Source organism: Oncorhynchus gorbuscha, linkage group LG02 (assembly GCF_021184085.1).
Source record: "Oncorhynchus gorbuscha isolate QuinsamMale2020 ecotype Even-year linkage group LG02, OgorEven_v1.0, whole genome shotgun sequence".
Lineage (NCBI taxonomy): Eukaryota > Metazoa > Chordata > Actinopteri > Salmoniformes > Salmonidae > Oncorhynchus > Oncorhynchus gorbuscha.
In genome coordinates, this window is record NC_060174.1 from 79,729,348 (window position 1) to 79,748,065 (window position 18,718).

General features: G+C 42.0%; 1 protein-coding gene across 7 annotated transcripts in view; it reads right to left on the reverse strand.

The window, feature by feature from the left end:
* The window catches only part of LOC124010579 (clathrin heavy chain 1-like), a 48,343-nt gene extending 32,326 nt beyond the window's left edge, over positions 1-16,017 (reverse strand). For all 7 annotated transcript variants that reach the window (XM_046323245.1, XM_046323226.1, XM_046323198.1 and 4 more), the window contains exons 1-2: positions 15,706-16,017; positions 66-273 (exon numbers count right to left, since the gene is read on the reverse strand). In XM_046323245.1, the coding sequence (XP_046179201.1) occupies positions 66-273; positions 15,706-15,747 (250 nt within the window). In that variant the 5' untranslated portion in view covers positions 15,748-16,017. The remainder of the gene's footprint in view (positions 1-65; positions 274-15,705) is intronic.
* Positions 16,018-18,718: the final 2,701 nt, after the last annotated feature.

Genomic DNA, 18,718 nt, shown 5'->3' on the forward strand with positions numbered 1-18,718 from the left:
AGGGATTTTATCCTGGTTTAATGAAGGCTAAACAAAATTCAGGCTGTCAGTTCCAATTGGCGTACCTTTAAGTGCAATGACTTTGGAGGCAGGGTTCATGATGGCGCTGTCTGCAGAGATTGGTCTGCGGATGGGAGTGTTGGGGTCGGCCATGTCGATGATCACCACCTGTGCCTGCTCCCCCACCTTCTCCCGGATACAGATGAACTTATCAGACTCCATCGTCAGGGTGCTGAACCCAATGTTGGCTGGGTTAATGCCCAAGTTCTGGAGCTGAGAGAAGGGAGAGGAGAAAAGTTGGGTGCTATTTAGCGTTCAATAACCTGGGAAGTAGAAGAAACCAGCTGAAACAGAAACACTTTGAGGGGCTCGAAAATAAGCCAATAAATAGCAATAAGGTCAAACCCTTAGTAGGCCTCTCTCTCAAACTGCTATTATAGGAAGATCAACATTTTTATTGGACTTCACCAACAACTGGTGCCAGACAGAATGACAGGTGGGAAGAGAACATGGGAAAAGGGTCAATTCAATTGAAAAAATACAACACACTGACACATTTGTCAATGGGTCATAACTTCTACATTTTGTAACTTAGTTACAAGAAGGTAATAAGGTTGACAAAACTGCAGGTTGTACAGTAGGCCTATCTGCACCATTAGATGGGATGAATGAAAGGCTATGGCTAAACTAGTGTTATGTCAGGGGTTTAACATCAGCTCAGGAGTATGCTGCTGTGTGACTGACTGGTGATGTCATTGAGCTTGACACTGAGTAGCACTCCAGAGAGATGGACCAGAGCAGAGCTGCATGGTTTCTTGGACTGGGGTGGGGGGGAGACCCGGAGAAGGGAGAGGGGCTGGGAGGTGATCTTTGGCCAAAGTAAAACATAGCAAAGTGTGTAATTATCATGCTGTTTAATCAGCTTCTTGATATGCCACACCTGTCAGGTGGATGGATTATCCTGGTCAAGGAGAAATGCTCACTAACAGGGATATAAACAAATTTGTACACAATTTGAGAGAAATAAGCTTTGTGTGAATGGAACATTTCTGGGATCTTTTATTTCATCTCATGAAACATGGGACCAACACTTTACATGTTGCGTTAATATTTTTGTTCAGTGTTGTAGCTCTTTTGAATCGTGGCCATCAAAACAGTTTAACAAACGATTGCATTTAGAATTGTTTTGTTTCACTCCAGTACCAGCTTCGAGGTGCTCTCGCAGACTATTCCGCTCCTCAAACTAGACTCTGCACACTGTGCGTGTGTAACAAATCAAATACACATGCACCAATTTAATTCCACTAAGTTATGCAATGACAAGGCATTGTGGTGATGCTAACACACCCCATTTCTGGGACGCTTTAAATAGATGTTCCAGAAAGTTCCCGCAGGGGAACAGACTATACCACCCTAAAAGCACCGGAATTCTGTAGACTCCCTATCCTGTTCTGACCGGTTGTTGAACTCACAATGACAACACACACAGAGACTGTATAGTCAACCTGCATGAGGAGGAACACAAGGGGTTAACTGGTGTTCCAATAAAGACCTGTGGGACGCTAGATTAACAGCACCACTCTGTCACCCAGTCTGTCTGCCAGGCCTGGCCAGCACAGTACCTATAGACCAGCCTCAAACTCATACTGACTCTCAAACCCTGACACAGCAACAACCTGCTGTCTGCAGGGAAGTGCTGCATACTGTGCCCATGGACCCATTTATCACTGAGAAGGGTCATGGTAACATTTGGTGGCACTGCGTTTCTGAGGATAAGTCGGACAGGTTTTTCCTCGTTTTACTTTCTCACCATATTCTAGTTGTGTAATGTGGGGCTGTACATGTGTTTACTGGATTAGGGCTGCCAGGCATAACGTGTCTGTGATTATGAGAGTAATAGCTAGACTACAACCTGCAGGTATTTGTTTAGGCTGAGGCTCATTAATGATGCAGGCCAGGGAGCTCCTTCTCCCTCCACAGCTACTAGGGGCTGAGGGAGAATCCTCCATCCATCTATCGATCTATCTAGCTCCTCAGACTTGAAATGCAGCCAAAACTGAGTTTGCTTTCAGATCACATACATGACACTGAGGGGAGTTGAATTTAAACTGAAGATAAAAAACAGGGACTGCCCTCAAGACAGACACAGGGCTGAGCTACCATACCAGCTGCAGGAGAAGAGGTGGCAAGTGACAGGAATAGAGTCTGACAGAGAGAGGGACAGGGTAGGGGTTGAAGAGTTTTAATTGCTGCCCCAAGCTTAAACACACTGCTACAGAACTATTCTGTACGCAGCTGTTTGGCACAACCCCTCATGCCTCACCACATTAAGACATTTCAACTAATATCAGATGGCATATTCCTTAGTTTCTTTAAATAAATCTGTATTACACAAAGGCCAAACATAGAATTTGGGAATGTAAGCAGATTGTATTTTATTCCTCCTCACAAAGCAAATCTTGGAGGACACGTCATTCCAAATCTTGGAGGACACGTCATTCCAAATCTTGGAGGACACGTCATTCCAAATCTTGGAGGACACGTCATTCCAAATCTTGGAGGACACGTCATTCCAAATCTTGGAGGACACGTCATTCCAAATCTTGGAGGACACGTCATTCCAAATCTTGGAGGACACGTCATTCCAAATCTTGGAGGACACGTCATTCCAAATCTTGGAGGACATGTCATTCCAAATCTTGGAGGACATGTCATTCCAAATCTTGGAGGACACGTCATTCCAAATCTTGGAACACGTTTCCAAATCTTGGAGATAAAATGCCATTGATTCTATAAAAATCTTGTGCACATGATGAAGCTTCAAACAGGACACGAGACACGTAAAATCTTGGAGGACACGTCATTCAAATCTTGGAAAACCAGTGGCCTGATAATGCCATTGATTCTATAAAAGTGCAGGTTAAATCAAAACCAGTGGCCTGCTTTACAGGTTACTGGCCAAAATGCATAACATTTGATTTTTTGATTTTTTATTTTTTTAACTTGATTTAATTCATGTAGCCTACTCAAACAATGTAGCCTAGGCCAGACAATTTGAAACACTTGGGCCCACTGCTAATCAGCTAACACAAACCACATTTCCAGGAAGGTCCCACATCTTTATCAATGGTGAGACACACCCTCCACAACCCCAACCGGCCAGCACCGCATTCTTTCACTCATGTGTAGCAGCCTAGGTGCCTTTCAATGACAGAGTGGTTCTTCCTTTAAAAGTTGTGTCATACTGCAGAACGGCTTGCGGAGTGCCGCAGACTTCTTAAGTTATTTAACTGTCAGCCATTGTTGCAATTCATGCTATTTAGTGCTAGTTTGACCACCAGGGGGCATATTTGAGAAGCTAAGTTATTGAAATGACATGGAGCTGTAGGCCTAAGAGTCCTGCTTGCTGTAGGTGTTTAACTTTCCTATTGGCAAAGCAAACAAGTCATCCATGTCTTTAAATACAGTCAATCATTTGTTATAAAAACAAAACAACAAAAGGGAGCCTTGAACAATTAAACAATGAATAAACCGCAACATGTCGGCTAAAGCGATTTAATTCAAGAATGCATTTGACAGTATAATATTGGCTTTACTAGGAGACTTTAAAAACATTTTTTTGTTAAGACTATGGGATTTATGGTGTTTCTATTCCAAGAAAAATTCAAATGCATTTTACTTGGTGCCCCCTGTATATAGCCTCGTTATTTTTTAAATCTCTTTTACTTTAGTTAAGAAAATATTTACCAAATAAACTCTTTCTTGAACTGCACTGTCGATTAAGGGCTTGTAAGTAAGAATTTCACAGTAAGATCTACACTTGTATTCAGCGCATGTGACGATTTGAAATGATTGATTTCGAAGAAAGAAAATGTAAACGCATGTTTATTAGGATACTGTGCAGTGTCTTTTAATACAATGGTCCTCCTACTTGATGTCCTTCTTGGCAAGAGTATTGTCCTGTTAGTCCATCATGGGTGGATGGATTCTTTTGTATTCCAATGTATTGAATGTATTCATTAGTGATTTGCCATTCTCAAAGTGAAAACATTGTTTGCAGAGTTCAACCTGCTACACTTGTGAAAAACAAGTGTTTTAAAATGTTATTTTCAAAATGCCTCCAACTGTCCATCACTACTGTAAACCGATAACAGTATTATAAAAATAAATACACAGCATCTGCAGTGGTGCAAATATACTGTATTATTGAATTGGATTTTTTTTGTAAACGTATGTGTTTATTAGGCTACTGTGCAGTCTGACAAAAAGCAACAGGACAATGTTTTCTGTAGCCTACATAGTAAAGTGCCTAATTCCTCACACAAGGGAGAGCAGGACATGACCAGACTTTCTCAGTGACCTCAAGTACACATTAACTTGGTCTTTAATTAACGCTTTTCAGGTTGCGTCGGTCACGGACAGAAACCTCTGAGACACAGTATTAATGAAGACTCAGAGGTTCACTAGTAAGACACATGGGCCGGACGACGCTGGGTCAATTGTGCGTTGCCTCTCCCCGTCGCAGCCGGCTACGACACAGCCCGGGTGTGTAACGACACCTCACGCACTGCAGTGCCTTAGACCGCTGCGCCACTCGGGAGGCCATCTCAGCAAGGTTTTACCCATGGTCGTGGAGCTGGGGGTGGAAGCGCAACTAAAATTGAACTGAGATGTACAGTAGCTGAAAAAGACTTTCAAAATGCAGATGTTTATCATTATTTTATTAACAAAAGCATAAAAGATGTTGATGAACAAATACTGTACAACTTTAGATTTAAGCATCGAATACATTGTAAGTTTGCCATTTTTGGCCATTAGGCTACACTTTACAAAAGGACTCCACTCTGACTGCAGCATTTATCAGTAGTCTAAACTGTGGTACAAATTGGGGAATTTGTCACATCTAGCCAAGCTATTAGACTATCCTTTTGTAAATTAATGGGGGTGTTTATGTTTCAGTCCTTCTTCAATATAATCCTTTATTCAGAAGGTTAAACCCATAGGTCTGCAGTAATTTAAATTACCTGGTACATTTTCATTATGTTATAATAATCAAAGCCTTGTGGGAATGTTAAAAAAGTCCAAAAGTTACATGAGGAGTTAGACATTTGGCTGTCAGAAGTATTAAAAATAAACCAAATGTCAGCCTTTAAATGCTTTATTATCCAAATGTTGAAAGTGAGTGTGGGCAATGGAGAGAAACAAAACGGTGCAGTTTGAGGCGGAGAGTTAGATGGGGGTGTGAGCAGGTGGGTCTGGGCAGGTGTGTAGTAGTTGTTTGTATATTTTGTATGGCCTAAAGATATCAAATAAAATCTTATAAAATAGGGAACAATGACAAGCTTGCAACACATTTGATTATTCATTATGAACAGGATTTATTTTAATTTACATTCTTCATTGTAACCACAATGTCACAAATAATTGCACACATGAGCAGATTAACTTCGTCGTTAATAAATGTTTTGACCATCAAAGAATGTTGGTACTTATTTATTTTTGATCCAAAGCCACAAATGAGTGAGTCACTCAGCTTTATGCTCACTTTCTATAGAGGAGCTATCACCCTTTCACACTGTGGTAAACAAAGACCGTTTGTTATTTACAATTATTTATTTTGGTTTTTAGAGGGAGAGAAAGCAAAAGCCCACCGTGCCTATTTTTCCCAAAATCGTCAGTCCATATGTCAAGTGTAATTCGGCATTGTATTTACCGAAGTTCTCTAAAAATTCCAGGAACACCGCCAGAAACTGTTCTTGTTGTTGCCTGATGCAGGACTCTAGTGCCAGAGAAGAGACTCTCGAACTGAAACATTCACACCTCCATTTAATTTATGAAAAGATAGTCAACTTGTGCACCGTTTATACTACCGATAGAATGCTGATATATCTCCCCCTTGTGATAGTGTGGCGCAATGACAGAATGATGCAATTTACCACAATCTGTCACAAACCAGCTCAATTTTTAAAAGGAAGAACCACTGCACACACAGAAATGTAATAGCCTACAGTTATTCATTCATTATTCATTTAACAAAACCTGAGAAAAAAAATCCAACCAGGAAGTGAGAAATCTGAGATTTGTAGTTTAAGTCTTTGCCTATCCAATATAGAGTGTCTGTGGGGTTATATTGCACTTCCCAAGGCTTCCACTAGATGTCAAGTCTTTAGAACCTTGTTTGAGGCTTCTACTGTGAAGAGGGAGAGAATAAGAGCTATTTGAGTCAGCAGTCTGGCAGAATGCCATGAGCTCAGTCAGGCGCACGACCGTGAGCTAGCTGCGTTCCTTCTCATTTCAAAAGACAAAAGGAATTGTCCAGTTGAAACATTATTGAAGATTTATGTTAAAAACGATCTAAAGGATTGATTCTATACATTGTTTGACATGTTTCTACGAACTGTAATATAACTTTGAATTTGTCTGAACTAATTGCTCACGCACTATGCATTTGGATTACTGGGCTAAACGCGAACAAAAAGGAGGTATTTGAACAAAAATTATGAACTTTATCGAACAAAACAAACATTTATTGTGGAACTGGGATTCCTGGGAGTGCATTCTGACAAAGAACAAAGGTAAGTGAATATTTATAACGCTATTTCTCAGTTGTGACACCTCTCCTTCTTTGGAAAATGGCTGTATGTTTGTGACTTTTAATTATGAGATTTCTGTTGTTTTGAATTTGGCGCCCTGCAATTGCACTGGCTGCTGGTTAGGTGGGACGCTAGTGTCCCACATATCCCAAAGACGTTAAAAGGGCTATTGGAGTTAATAAGCAGGAACTCTCCTGTATCATTATTACAGAAGTGACAAAAAAGAGAGCTAGCTACCCATCTAATTATATGGTCGCAATTCTATTCTATTACACAGATAGCTGTACACTCCAGTTTAGGGCGGCATTTAGTATAGCACTGATGACATCACTGCAGCATAACCATCACTCATTGGCTGGAGGGATGCCCTGACCTTGCTGCTATTGGTTGGTGGAAGGGAACTCTGTAGGCAGTGCGTAAGAAGTAACGACCCACAACTGAATTGAACAGTAAACAATGGAGCTCTGCTGCAGAAGCAGCCCTACAGCCAAACACGATCCATCACTCAGGAAAGACACTCCGTTACATTTAGAGCTGCCTGGCCACTGTGGGTGACTCACACAAAAACCCACTACAAATGTTACTATCTCCCTAAAGATAAGCTTGGCCTTATCCAAGCCCAGAACAGAACACATACTACCACTACTTTTCAAGATATGCAAGGCCATTATTGAAGAGATCCCACTGATGACAGGACTATAATGATTTGTGTTTGAAACAAACCTGGTTGGAGGCTTGGACATTTATGGTGACATTTGTAGTGATATTTGTAAAAATGAAGACACACTGATGCCTTGTCAGACAAGGCCCTGGAGAAGTTCACCAATGTTCTTCAAAATGAACAGTGCATATCACTCTACAAAAAATAAACTCATGGCTGACAAATCAAAGGGAATGTATGTATACTGGATTGACATTGGAACCTCTAGACATGATGCCTATGCCAAAGCATTTGAGGAAGTTGTATATCTGACCGATGTTACTGAGTGGACAGTGGACAGAAATCCCTCAATGGGAGTGTCCTTCTGTCCTATAACAGTCATTCCACAATGGTCTAGACAGATTTACATGCTCTTCATCATCCATGAGGTCTCTCTATGCTGGCGGCTGGAGGAAAAGCTTTTGATTCAACATGAAAACAGCCATAAAACAGGAACTTAAAGTCCAGCAGGCATGCCCCCAGTGCGCCCTCCATCTCCACTGCACAATGAATGTGTTACACTGACCGGAACACAAATAATTCAGTTCAGAGACAGATGTTGAACTAGAGCAAAATGATTTGTCTGTCCACAACGAATTTCCTTGGCTAACATTATGAGCACACACTAAGCAGGCACTAACATAGCCGCCCCACATAGGCATGCATGACATCACTGAGAAGGAATGTGTGAGAAACCAAGTCAAATTTACACCATACACACCAACATGGAGGAGGCTGGAAACTCACTAATTTAGTCATGAGGTTGTGTCCTCTGCCCTCACAGACCTGGTGTTGAGTTAACTACCCCATGGCAATAGCTGGACTGGTGGGTTTGGGCACATTCCAGCTCAAGGCCTTTTATTCCAGATGCTTTTGAAACACTGCATTAACTTCTTGCATATAGGGGGCGCTATTTTAATTTTTTGGAGGAAAAACGTTCCCGTTTTAAACAAGATATTGTGTCATGAAAAGATGCTCGACTATGCATATAATTGACAGCTTTGGAAAGAAAACACTGATGTTTCCAAAACTGCAAAGATATTGTCTGTGAGTGCCACAGAACTGATGTTACAGGCGAAACCCAGGTAAAAATCCAATCAGGAAGTGCCGCATTTTTTAAAAATCGCCTCATGCCAATGAATCCTTATATGGCTGTGAAGGAGCTAGGAGTCAGCTTACGTTTTCCCCAAGGTGTCTGCAGCATTGTGACGTCTTTTTAGGCATTTCCATTGGAGAATGGCTGTAAGAGACCATATAGGGCGAGTGGACGCATAGTGTCACCCGGAGAAAACCTTGCGTAAAATACTGAGGTAGCCATTTTTCCAATCGTTTCTTATGAGAAACCCAACTGCCTCCACTGATATATTATATAATACATATGTTAAAAACACCTTGAGGATGGATCCTAAACAACATTTGCCGTGTTTGTCAATATTATGGAGCAAATTTTGACAAAAGTTTGGCGTTATCGTTGAAGTATTTTCGGTCGATTTCTCAGCCAAGCAGGATGAACAAACGTGACGTGACGTTTTTCGCCTACAAAAATATTATTTTTGGAAAAAAGGAACATTTGCTATCTAACTGGGAGTCTCCTGAGTGAAAGCATCTGAAGTTCTTCAAAGGTAAATGATTTAATTTGGTTGCTTTTCTTATTTTTGTGAAAATGTTGCCTGCTGCCAGCACAGCCTAGCATAGCATTATGCCATGCTAAACTTACACAAATGCTTGTCTAGCGTTGGCTGTAACTCATATTTTGAAAATCTGAGAGGACAGTGTTAACAAAAGGCTAAGCTTGTGTTTGAATATATTTATTTCATTTAATTTGCGATTTTCATGAATAGGAAACATTGCGTTATGGTAATGCGCTTGAGGCTATGATTACGCTCCCGGATACGGGATTGCTCGTCGCTAGAGGTTAACTATGACATGTAAACTGACAGCAGGGGAGCACGAGCAACACTTGACAGAAGAGATGTAAAAGGGAATGATTGTCAGCGCCAAGGCTGCCGCAAAGTGTTGCGCTTATTTATCTGACGGGTGTTCTCGTCCGAATTCACTTTGCCACGGCAGCACGATGAGAGAAAGGAGAGAGGGAACAGAGCGAGAAAGAGTGCGAGATTGGGGATACAAAAATAAGGATAAGAGTTTTACAGAGTGAAGGGTGGAGGGAGCATGATAGTCTACCCTCCTAAAAGGAGTAATGAAACCAGCCACGGAAATTGACTCTGTGCTGTGGGAAGAAACAGACAAAGGCCACAGTGAGTCACTCCTCAGCCATCAGACCTCTCATCATCCATTACCATCACCACTACCTTTACAAACCATGTCTCTCTTATCATTGTCACAAATCACAAGAAACCCCCGAACTAGATCTTAAAATGGCACAACAGTGGAGTATGCTCTGCATACTTCTGTTACGTAACACTGGGAAGCAGACAGGAAATCTAGATGCAGCTCTATAATAGATTAGCAGCTCCTGGTTCCAGGTGCACTGGAGTGGCTGGATCAAATGGATACCCAATACACTACAGCCTCACTGGCAGAAAGTAGTTCAGTAGTGATACACTGTGTGGAACGAATGACATTCCAAGGAAAGATGCAACTGTACTCTCTGTCTCTGGCTAGAATCAAAGCTTATGTTAAGATGAATAGGCTAAAATGCAAATCAGACACTTCCCTCGAACCCCATGTGAAGCGTTCTCAACCTGAGCAAGCCGCAGACCCATGCATCCATCTGCTGATTTAAGAGGTTTGCTTTTCCTCTCTTCCTTCAAGGGAACAAGGGCACCTTGCTCAGCACAAAAGCCCCTGCGTCCTGCAGGGATTCAAGGAAGGACAGAATGTGCTGAGGCTTGCAGGGGGTCCCAGCTCCAAACTGCTCTATTACTCCACAACAGGAAGCAGGAGCCCATTGTCTCACAGATTGACCACGGGTTGGGGGACATGTGACCAGCACCAACCCAGGGGTAAGGAAGACGGGTCCTCTGGTCTGACAGATATAAGGGAAGAGGGGAGGAAAAGGAGAGATAAAAAGAGTCCAGCCACTGGTCAAGCCAGTTCTGCTGACTGAGGGTTGGATTCCAGATAGTTTAGTGGCTTTTCCTTTTTGTGAAATGCTTTGCTGCTTTATTGTATGTTCAGGTGTCCTACACTGAGGAATGTCAAGTGTTAAGCAAATCCATATCCTCACAAGCATGTCACGAGATATCAGCTGCTTACCAGGTGAGAGTTCAAAGTTCCCCACACAAACCTTTGAAGGTGAGGTTTTAAAGAACGCAGGCATAAAGTTTCTTAACACCTATTACGCAATAAACAGAGTTTAGTGGTGGGGTAAAATGTAATGTCTTCCATTTAAATGCCATTCGACAACAGTTATTGCTGTGGTAAAATAAATAAAGACTTTCAAGCAGTGAGCAGAGTCATGTAGGAGGAGAAATGTACAGTATGTGACCTTGAGTAGGGCATCTAATTTTCAGCTGAACTGGTTACATTGTTGTAACTTGTTCAAGCTGCATAAATGGAGAGAATGAGATGCATGTTCTGTTCTCTGCTAGCAGCCCTAGTAGGATAATACTAGATGACTACATGTAGAGTCACATCAAGCAGATAGATGTTCTTACAGATGCTCCCAGGACCATCTGCCATGTAATCAAAAACATTTTATCAAGAGACAACTAGCCATCTCTTGAATAAAGTGGGAAGGAATATAAAGATAGTGAGTGGCCTTATTGAAGTGAAACTTTGCCGAGATATGATATTGATAAGCACTAAGATATTTATTGACATATCCAGTTTAACCTCTCAATATAAACAAACATTTGGCACTTGACTCCTCACACCCTCTGTTACAGAATACTAATAGCAAGGGAAACCTTTGTCAACACAGGGCCAGGAACAATGTCTTCACTCAGTGAATAGGAGTCCAACATGCATTATGTTCAAGACACTAGCTCCAACTCCCAGGAAAACCAAGTGTGTGTGGTGAGTAAAAAAACAATGCCTGGAAAAACAGTCAGGGCCCTTGTACCTCCGAGAGAGGAAAAGTCCAGTTCTATACAGCCAGCTGTATAAATGGCTGATTTATAAAAATGCAAGCTATGCAAGTAGCCTCGGATGAGTGAGGACAGAGGACACCGTCAGAGGGAGAGCAAATAAAGTGGATGGGAGGCTTCAATGTATAGGTCCAGTGGTGCAGCTCACCATGAGGTTCTCTCAGCCTCTGGGGTCAGTCTGGGTGAACATAAGTGTGCTTTAAAGCAGATCGGACTGCTGCTACTGGCTGAACAAATAGCGTTTATCTGGTGTAGGCCGTCTTTGTAAATAAGAATTTGTTCTTAACCGACTTGCCTTGTTAAATATAAAATAAAAAGTAATGGACCTGACTGAGTTTGGCTGGCTCAGTCTCTGTACTGTATTAGAACAGCAGTACTGGGCTGTATATGTGTGTGAGAAAACATCCATCGCCTGCCTACTGGAGCACCGTGATGTCACAGAAGCAGATACGAGAGGCGAACCTTAAAGGAGTCAGTGACTGACTCACATCATGTGACCATACTGCAACAATTGGCTCAAAGTGAGGCCCTGGTAGTTTCCTGGGAGCTTGTTAGCTCTCCTGTGTGTATGGAGCCGTATACCTACCGGCCCAGATACCTGACAGCCCAGCAGAGATTTATGAAGACACTCCAGAGGGAGTGTGGACATAAACCCAACAGGGAGGATGACAGATGATCACAATAGAAAGGAAAGGGGGATACTTAGTTGTACAACTGAATACCTTCAACTGAAATGTGTCTTCCGCATTTAACCCAACCCCTCTGAATCAGAGAAGTGCGGGTGGCTGCCTTAAATCAACATCCACGTCTTCGGCGGCTGGAGAACAGTGGGCTAACTGCCTCGCTCAGGGGGGAATAACAGATTTTTACCCTGTCAGCTCGAGGATTTGATCCAGCAACCTTTCGGTTACTGGCCCAACACTAACCACTAGCCTACCTGTCGCCCCATAAGCCTCTGCTTTGCATTTCATCATGTAAATGGGTGACCTAAATGTGTAAATGGGTGCTTTAAAGCACACTTATGTTCACCCAGACTGACCCCAGAGGCTGAGGGAACCTCATGGTGAGCTGCACCACTGGGCCTATACGTTGAACCTTTGGGTCTTCATTTCCAATTACAGCACACCATGAATGGCCCAGTTGAAGGACAATGTGTGGGAAATATTCTGCATGATCCACTGCTCATACCTCGCTCTATACCATCCGTGAAACACGCATGAAACAGCATATGCAAGTAAAGCATTAGTGATGGCAGCTGGACTTCCCAGGGTATATATCGGTCACATACAATGACGGACGTGCCAATGACACAGAAATCAGAGGATACTTATTACACTAAATTTGTGAGCTGCGGGCGCTGTTAGGCAACAGAAACTAGTAAATAAATGCAATGCATAGTGAGAGCACAATATCCTTCTCTAGCTTTGCGCTGAAAATGCTTTCATGTCTAGAATAACTTGACACAGCCTTAAGAAACAGGAGCATGCACCAGAGGTCAATGTGAATTCTACACACAGTGTTGGTAATTCATAGACAGAGTACTAGTATTAAGTCTCACTCAAGATGCAGGAGAAAGATGGTGGATGTGGTGCACAACACCCCTGCCTCACACCCTACAGCTACAAACTACAGTGCCAGCTTAGCTCAATCTCAATTCACAGAATAGCCAGTGCATTATCTAAACAGTCCCACCTTCCTCTATCTTCTGAAACACCCACTCCTGCAATTAGAGACCCTTCAAGGGCATAAAACTCACCATAAACTGTAGATTATAATTCCACAAACTAAAGGACTTTACAAGGGCTTGTCAACCTCAGACGTGATGTATGAATAACTAAAGCTATATTTAGATTAATTTGATTAGTCAACTTTATCTTCAGTACAGGTACATTAGTGATATGGAGTGCTATTAGGGCCGGGTCGCTACCAATATCTTGATAATTGTTAGTATCGTGGCAAAGAAAAAAAAAACGGATTTAACTTCTTTAGGAAAACAGCCCCAACGTTGGAAACAAACATCATTATGTTGTCATCCAGAGTCACAATTGATTGTATCATATTTTACATACAGCAGGTTTTTAAAGGACCAAAGAGTTTGGTCTGCTTTGTGTTTTCATTTTAGCCATGGAAAAAAAATCTAGCGATACTGATATCATCCTGGCACTAAGGGCTATTGCTGTGAATGCACTGTGCAGCAGTAAAGGCTGGAGTGGATACTAGGTCTAGTGTTTGGGGACTACGCCTGCAGGGCTAATTTGTGTTATCACCATTCCCGTCTGCAGAAAAAAAAGAAAGAAAAGAGGACAGTCCAACAACATTGGCTCAGTGACATCCCTTCACCTCTCCAACATCTGTGGTTAGCCATAATCCTCTGGAGAATATCCTATCATTTTACACCACAGATTGAAATACTGAGAAATTACAGTTGCAATTCCCCTCAGACACCATACAATATCCATGAGAAAAGAGAAGAAAAACTAGAATCAATGTAATAGCAAAAACAGCACTACTCCAGATGTAGAGGCAAAACTGCACAATTTAACAGCAAAAGTGAATCTCAGTCACATGCAGCGCTTTGTCTATAAGTATTGTAGTAAAGCTATTATTCTGACTGAAAAATAAATACTACATATTTCCACCTCTCCTAACAGTTGTTTATGAGTCATGCTTTAAAACAAACCAACTTTGCATCGTGTCTAGCAACACAATGTAAAACCAATTATTTTTCAGAAACCAAGATGTAGGCAGATCGCATGTCTCGTTCTGAATCTGAGGCTCCACAAAAAGACCAGAGACTGATTTATTCATTAGCTAGCTCACTTAGAGATCTTTCAAGCCAGCAGTCTTGACACAATACATGCACTCCAAGGAGCATAAATGTTTTCCACTTCCTCAACTTGACCTACTGTGAGTTTAATAGTCACCATGACGTGATGTAGCCTATGTCAGGCTAAGGTGTGGTCATTCAAAACCAAACACTCCCAGTCACATATATTGCCTAATAGAGGAAGACTTTTTCATTGGTCAGATGTCATTTGTGTAGCTTTTTAGTGCTTGAGGTAAATGTTTTGAGCACTCAAGAGCTACAGCGGTCTAAGGTACTGCATCTCAGTGCTTGAGGCATCTCTACAGAGACCCTGGTTCAAATCCAGGCTGTATCACAACCGGCCGTGATTGAAAGTCCCAGAGAGGAGCACACAATTGGCCCAGCGTCGTCCGGGTTTGGCCTTCATTGTAAATAAGAATGTTCTTAATTGACTTTCCTAGTTAAATAAAGGTTAAACTAAATACATTGTTCACTGAAAATAAACTACACCCAAACTGCCCAAGAGTTTAAACTCATTTCATTAACAGAACAGTAATCAAACTTATCTGTGATGGAAAATCATTAGTCAGTGTGCATTCATACAAAAGTACATGAAATAGCCTTATCTAATTATGTGTGAAGATGTGTTATACACCTGCTGATGACATGCTTTATTTAACTAGGAAAGTCAATTAAGAATCATGAGGCAGGCAGCCCACTTAACCTAATCTGCATGAATGAAAGGATATTCATGATACTCTTAGGGAAGGAAAAAGAATGAAACGTTGCCTATTCTTCAGTACTGACATTGAGGGAAATGACTATCAGGCTTGGTGTTAACTAGTGAACTCACACCGCCGGCTGAGCTAGACCTGCTTATTCAAAACTAAGGCAAGTACAGGTGTAAATAGAAATGTAACTCAACTCGCCTGATAGTTCAGATCTGTGACAGTAAGAATGTTAGCTAAACTAGCTACTATAGGTGGCTGGCTAACTTTAGCTTACTAATATGTGATCCGGGTTAAGTGGTCATCACATTTCGATAGCTCTAATTAACGACAGATGGTTTATTGCTGAATTGGTATGAATGTATTTCCTTCATGTAGTTAGCTAGCTACAACACATTTGTGAGCAGCTGGCTAGTAGATTTAGGCTAAGCTAACGTTAGCTGGTCTCATACTGGTTAGTTGGCAAACTATCTATATTGTAGCTAACGTTAGCCAACTATAACAATAAGTTATTGGCCTACTAACGACTTCGCCGTCCATACCAATGGGTAAGACAACTTGCTCGCTAGTTAGAAACTATATCTATATAGTTACTGTATCTAGTTAACTAATGTCATCCATCGTCAGCGTCCCACCGAGCTGGGCGGCGATGTCATGATTAGCTACCTAGCTAACTCAGCCAACATTATGTTGAGGTCATTTTCATTCAGAGATAAGCGATGCTTGTTACTCGTCGGTTATGTTAGTATCCTAATGAACAATGAATGAGGAAAGTAATACATTATAATTTTTCAGAAATATCACCATTCATTCAACATAACGTTACCTGCAGGTGCTCCTGAAAGCGAATAGGCAGGATCTGAGCCATGGCGGTTCCTTTGCTCTCCTCCCGATTCTCCTAATGCTAACACACTACGGCTTCTTCTCAGATCCTAGCCGGACAGCCAGGAAAAGGCTCGTTTAAAGTCCAATTGGTTAGACTTGTATGACAATGTGTTGTCAATATACTGGTGATTGTAATTGTCCTTTTGCTGTTTACTTGCTTCCCCAGTGATGACGGTCTGATACCGCTGCACTGAACACACTGGACCTTCAATGGCGGTGGTGGAGGCTGCTCGGGAGAGAAACAATCCGGAAATGGCAGTGTACTTCAGTGGGGCGGACGAATACACATATTTATGTTTCAAAAAGTGTAATTTCCAATCACGATTAGCATTTTATGTATAATATTCACAATTTAAAACTATTCATTTTTATACAATCCAAGAAAAATTACTAAAATGTAGTGCAAAGGGCGCATACAATTTGGGCGATTAAGGATACATTGGTACTATTTCTTTGCGATTCGCCCTTTGATTTTTGCCACATCATTTGTCCTCGTGAATGAACGTCAGTTCCTACTTGCGTGCTACGGTTCCCAGTGGCGTAAAGTACTTAAGTAAAAATACTTTCAAGTTATACTTAAATCGTTTTGGGGGGTATTTGTACTTTACTATTCATATTGACTTCTTTTACTTTTACTTCACTACATTCCTAAACAAAATGATGTACTTTTTACTCTATACATTTTCCCTGACACCCAAAATAAGTAATTACATTTTGAATGCTCAAACAGGACAGGAAAATGGTCCAATTCATGCACTTATCAAGAGAACATCCCTGGTCATCCCCCGACTCTGATCTGGAGGATTCACGAAACACAAATGCTTCATTTGTAAATTATGTCTTAGTGTTTGAGAGTGTCCCTGGCTATCCGTAAATTGGGGGGGGGGGGGGACTAGAAAATTGTGCCGTCTGGTTTGCTTAATTTTAAATTATTTATACTTTTGATGCTTAAGTATATTTTTGCAATTACATTTACTTCTGATACTTAGGTATATTTTAAACCAAATACTTTTAGACCTTTACAAAAGTAGTGTTTTACTGGGTAACGTTCACTTTTACTTGTCATTTTCTATTAAGGTATCTTTACTTTTACTCAAGTATGACAATTGGGTACTTTTGCCACCACTGCCGGTTCCCCACCGTTGAAGGCTTTGAAAGGGTTGTAGCCCTTATAATAAAAGCATGATATTACAGTTTTGTATGCCTCTTGAATTCACTTGTTTATCTGGTCGATGTTGTGTGTATTTGCTTTATCTTCAAACCACTCACTTTCTATAACTAGACTTTATTCCTCAACTAGACTTGATGCTAGCCCAAATGTCGGAAGATGGCGATATTGAGTTATTTAATTTTACAGTCCAAAGGGAATCTATGCAGCTGGCTATACTTAACCAATAAGGTACAAGGAGGTGTGGCATATGGCCAATATACCACGGCTAAGGGCTGTTCTTAGGCACGTGCATAGTCACTTTAATAACTCTGCCTACATGCACATATTACCGCAACTAAACGGTGCCCCCGTACATTGACTCGTACCGGTACCCCCCTGTGTATAGTCTTGCTATTGTTATTTTACTGCAGCTCTTTAATTACTTGTTACTTTTATTTCTTATTCTTACTCATATATTTTTTTTAACTGCATTGTTGGTTAGGGGCACATAAGTAAGCATTTCACTGTAAGGTCTACACCTGTTCGGCCCATGTGACTAATCAAATTTTATTTTATTTGATCTACCACAAACCTCATGGTACCTTATTGCTATTAGAAACTGGTTACCAACGTAATTAGAGCAGTAAAAATACATGTTTTGTCATACCCGTGGTATATGGTCTGATATACCACAGCTGTCAGCCAATAAGCATTCAGTGCTCGAACCACCCAGTTTAAAAACAGCTTGTCATGACTTCCACCGAAGGTGGCTTCCCTTCCTGTTCGGGCGTCGCTCGGTGGTCATTGTCACCGGTCTACTAGCTGCCACCGATTCCCTTTTCCTTTTCTGTTGGTTATGTCTTATTGGTTTCACCTGTTTCTCGTTTGGGGTTTGGTTTAGGGCTATTTAAGCCTGTTATGCCCGCCTGCTTTTGTGCGGGCTTGTTTCTCTGTTCTGTTTTGTAGATGCTATTGTTTGTATTTTTACGGACTGTTTGTGTCCTGTTTTGGGCCGGTTATTTATTCGCCTGTTGTTTTGGCATGACCTTTTCTCACCGGAATAAATATGGTTTTCCTTAAACCTCTGCTCTCTGCACCTGACTCCGCCCCCACCACTCTTAGTTACGTAACACAGCTATAGTTCCCATGGACCGGTTCATACATACCATGGCCGGCCCGCTCATTAGGCGGCCGACTATGACTTGTTATTGTTATTTTGTATTAGTGTTCAGTTCAATAAATAAACATGAACACTTACCACGCTGCGCTTTGGTCCGACTACTCTTCCTCATCTGACAACGAAAATCGTTACAGAACTACACACCACAAATGGACCAAGCAGCGTGGTAACAGGGAGCAGGGCATGGGAGGAGATATTCGATGGACAGGGACCCTGGAGACAGGCTGGGAAATATCGCCGCCCGCAAGAAGACCTGGAGGCAGCTAAAGCTGAGAGGTGGCGATATGAGGCAAGGCAGCGCAACAGGCACGAGAGACAACCCCAAAAACATTTTGGGGGGCACACACATTTGCGGAGTCAGAAGAGAGAGCCAACTCCCTGTGCTTACCGGAAGCAGCGTGGTCCTGGTCAGGCACCGTGTTATGGGGTGAAGCGCACGGTGTCTCCAGTGCGCGCTCATAGCCCGGAGCGCTACATGCCAGCCCCCGCAAGTGCCATGCAAGAGTGGGCATCCAGCCAGGGTGGATTGTGCCAGCTCAGCACGTTTGGTCTCCGGTGTGCCGTTTCAGCCGAACATATCCTGCGCCGGCTCTGCGTACTGTGTCTCTGGGGCGCTGGGAGGGT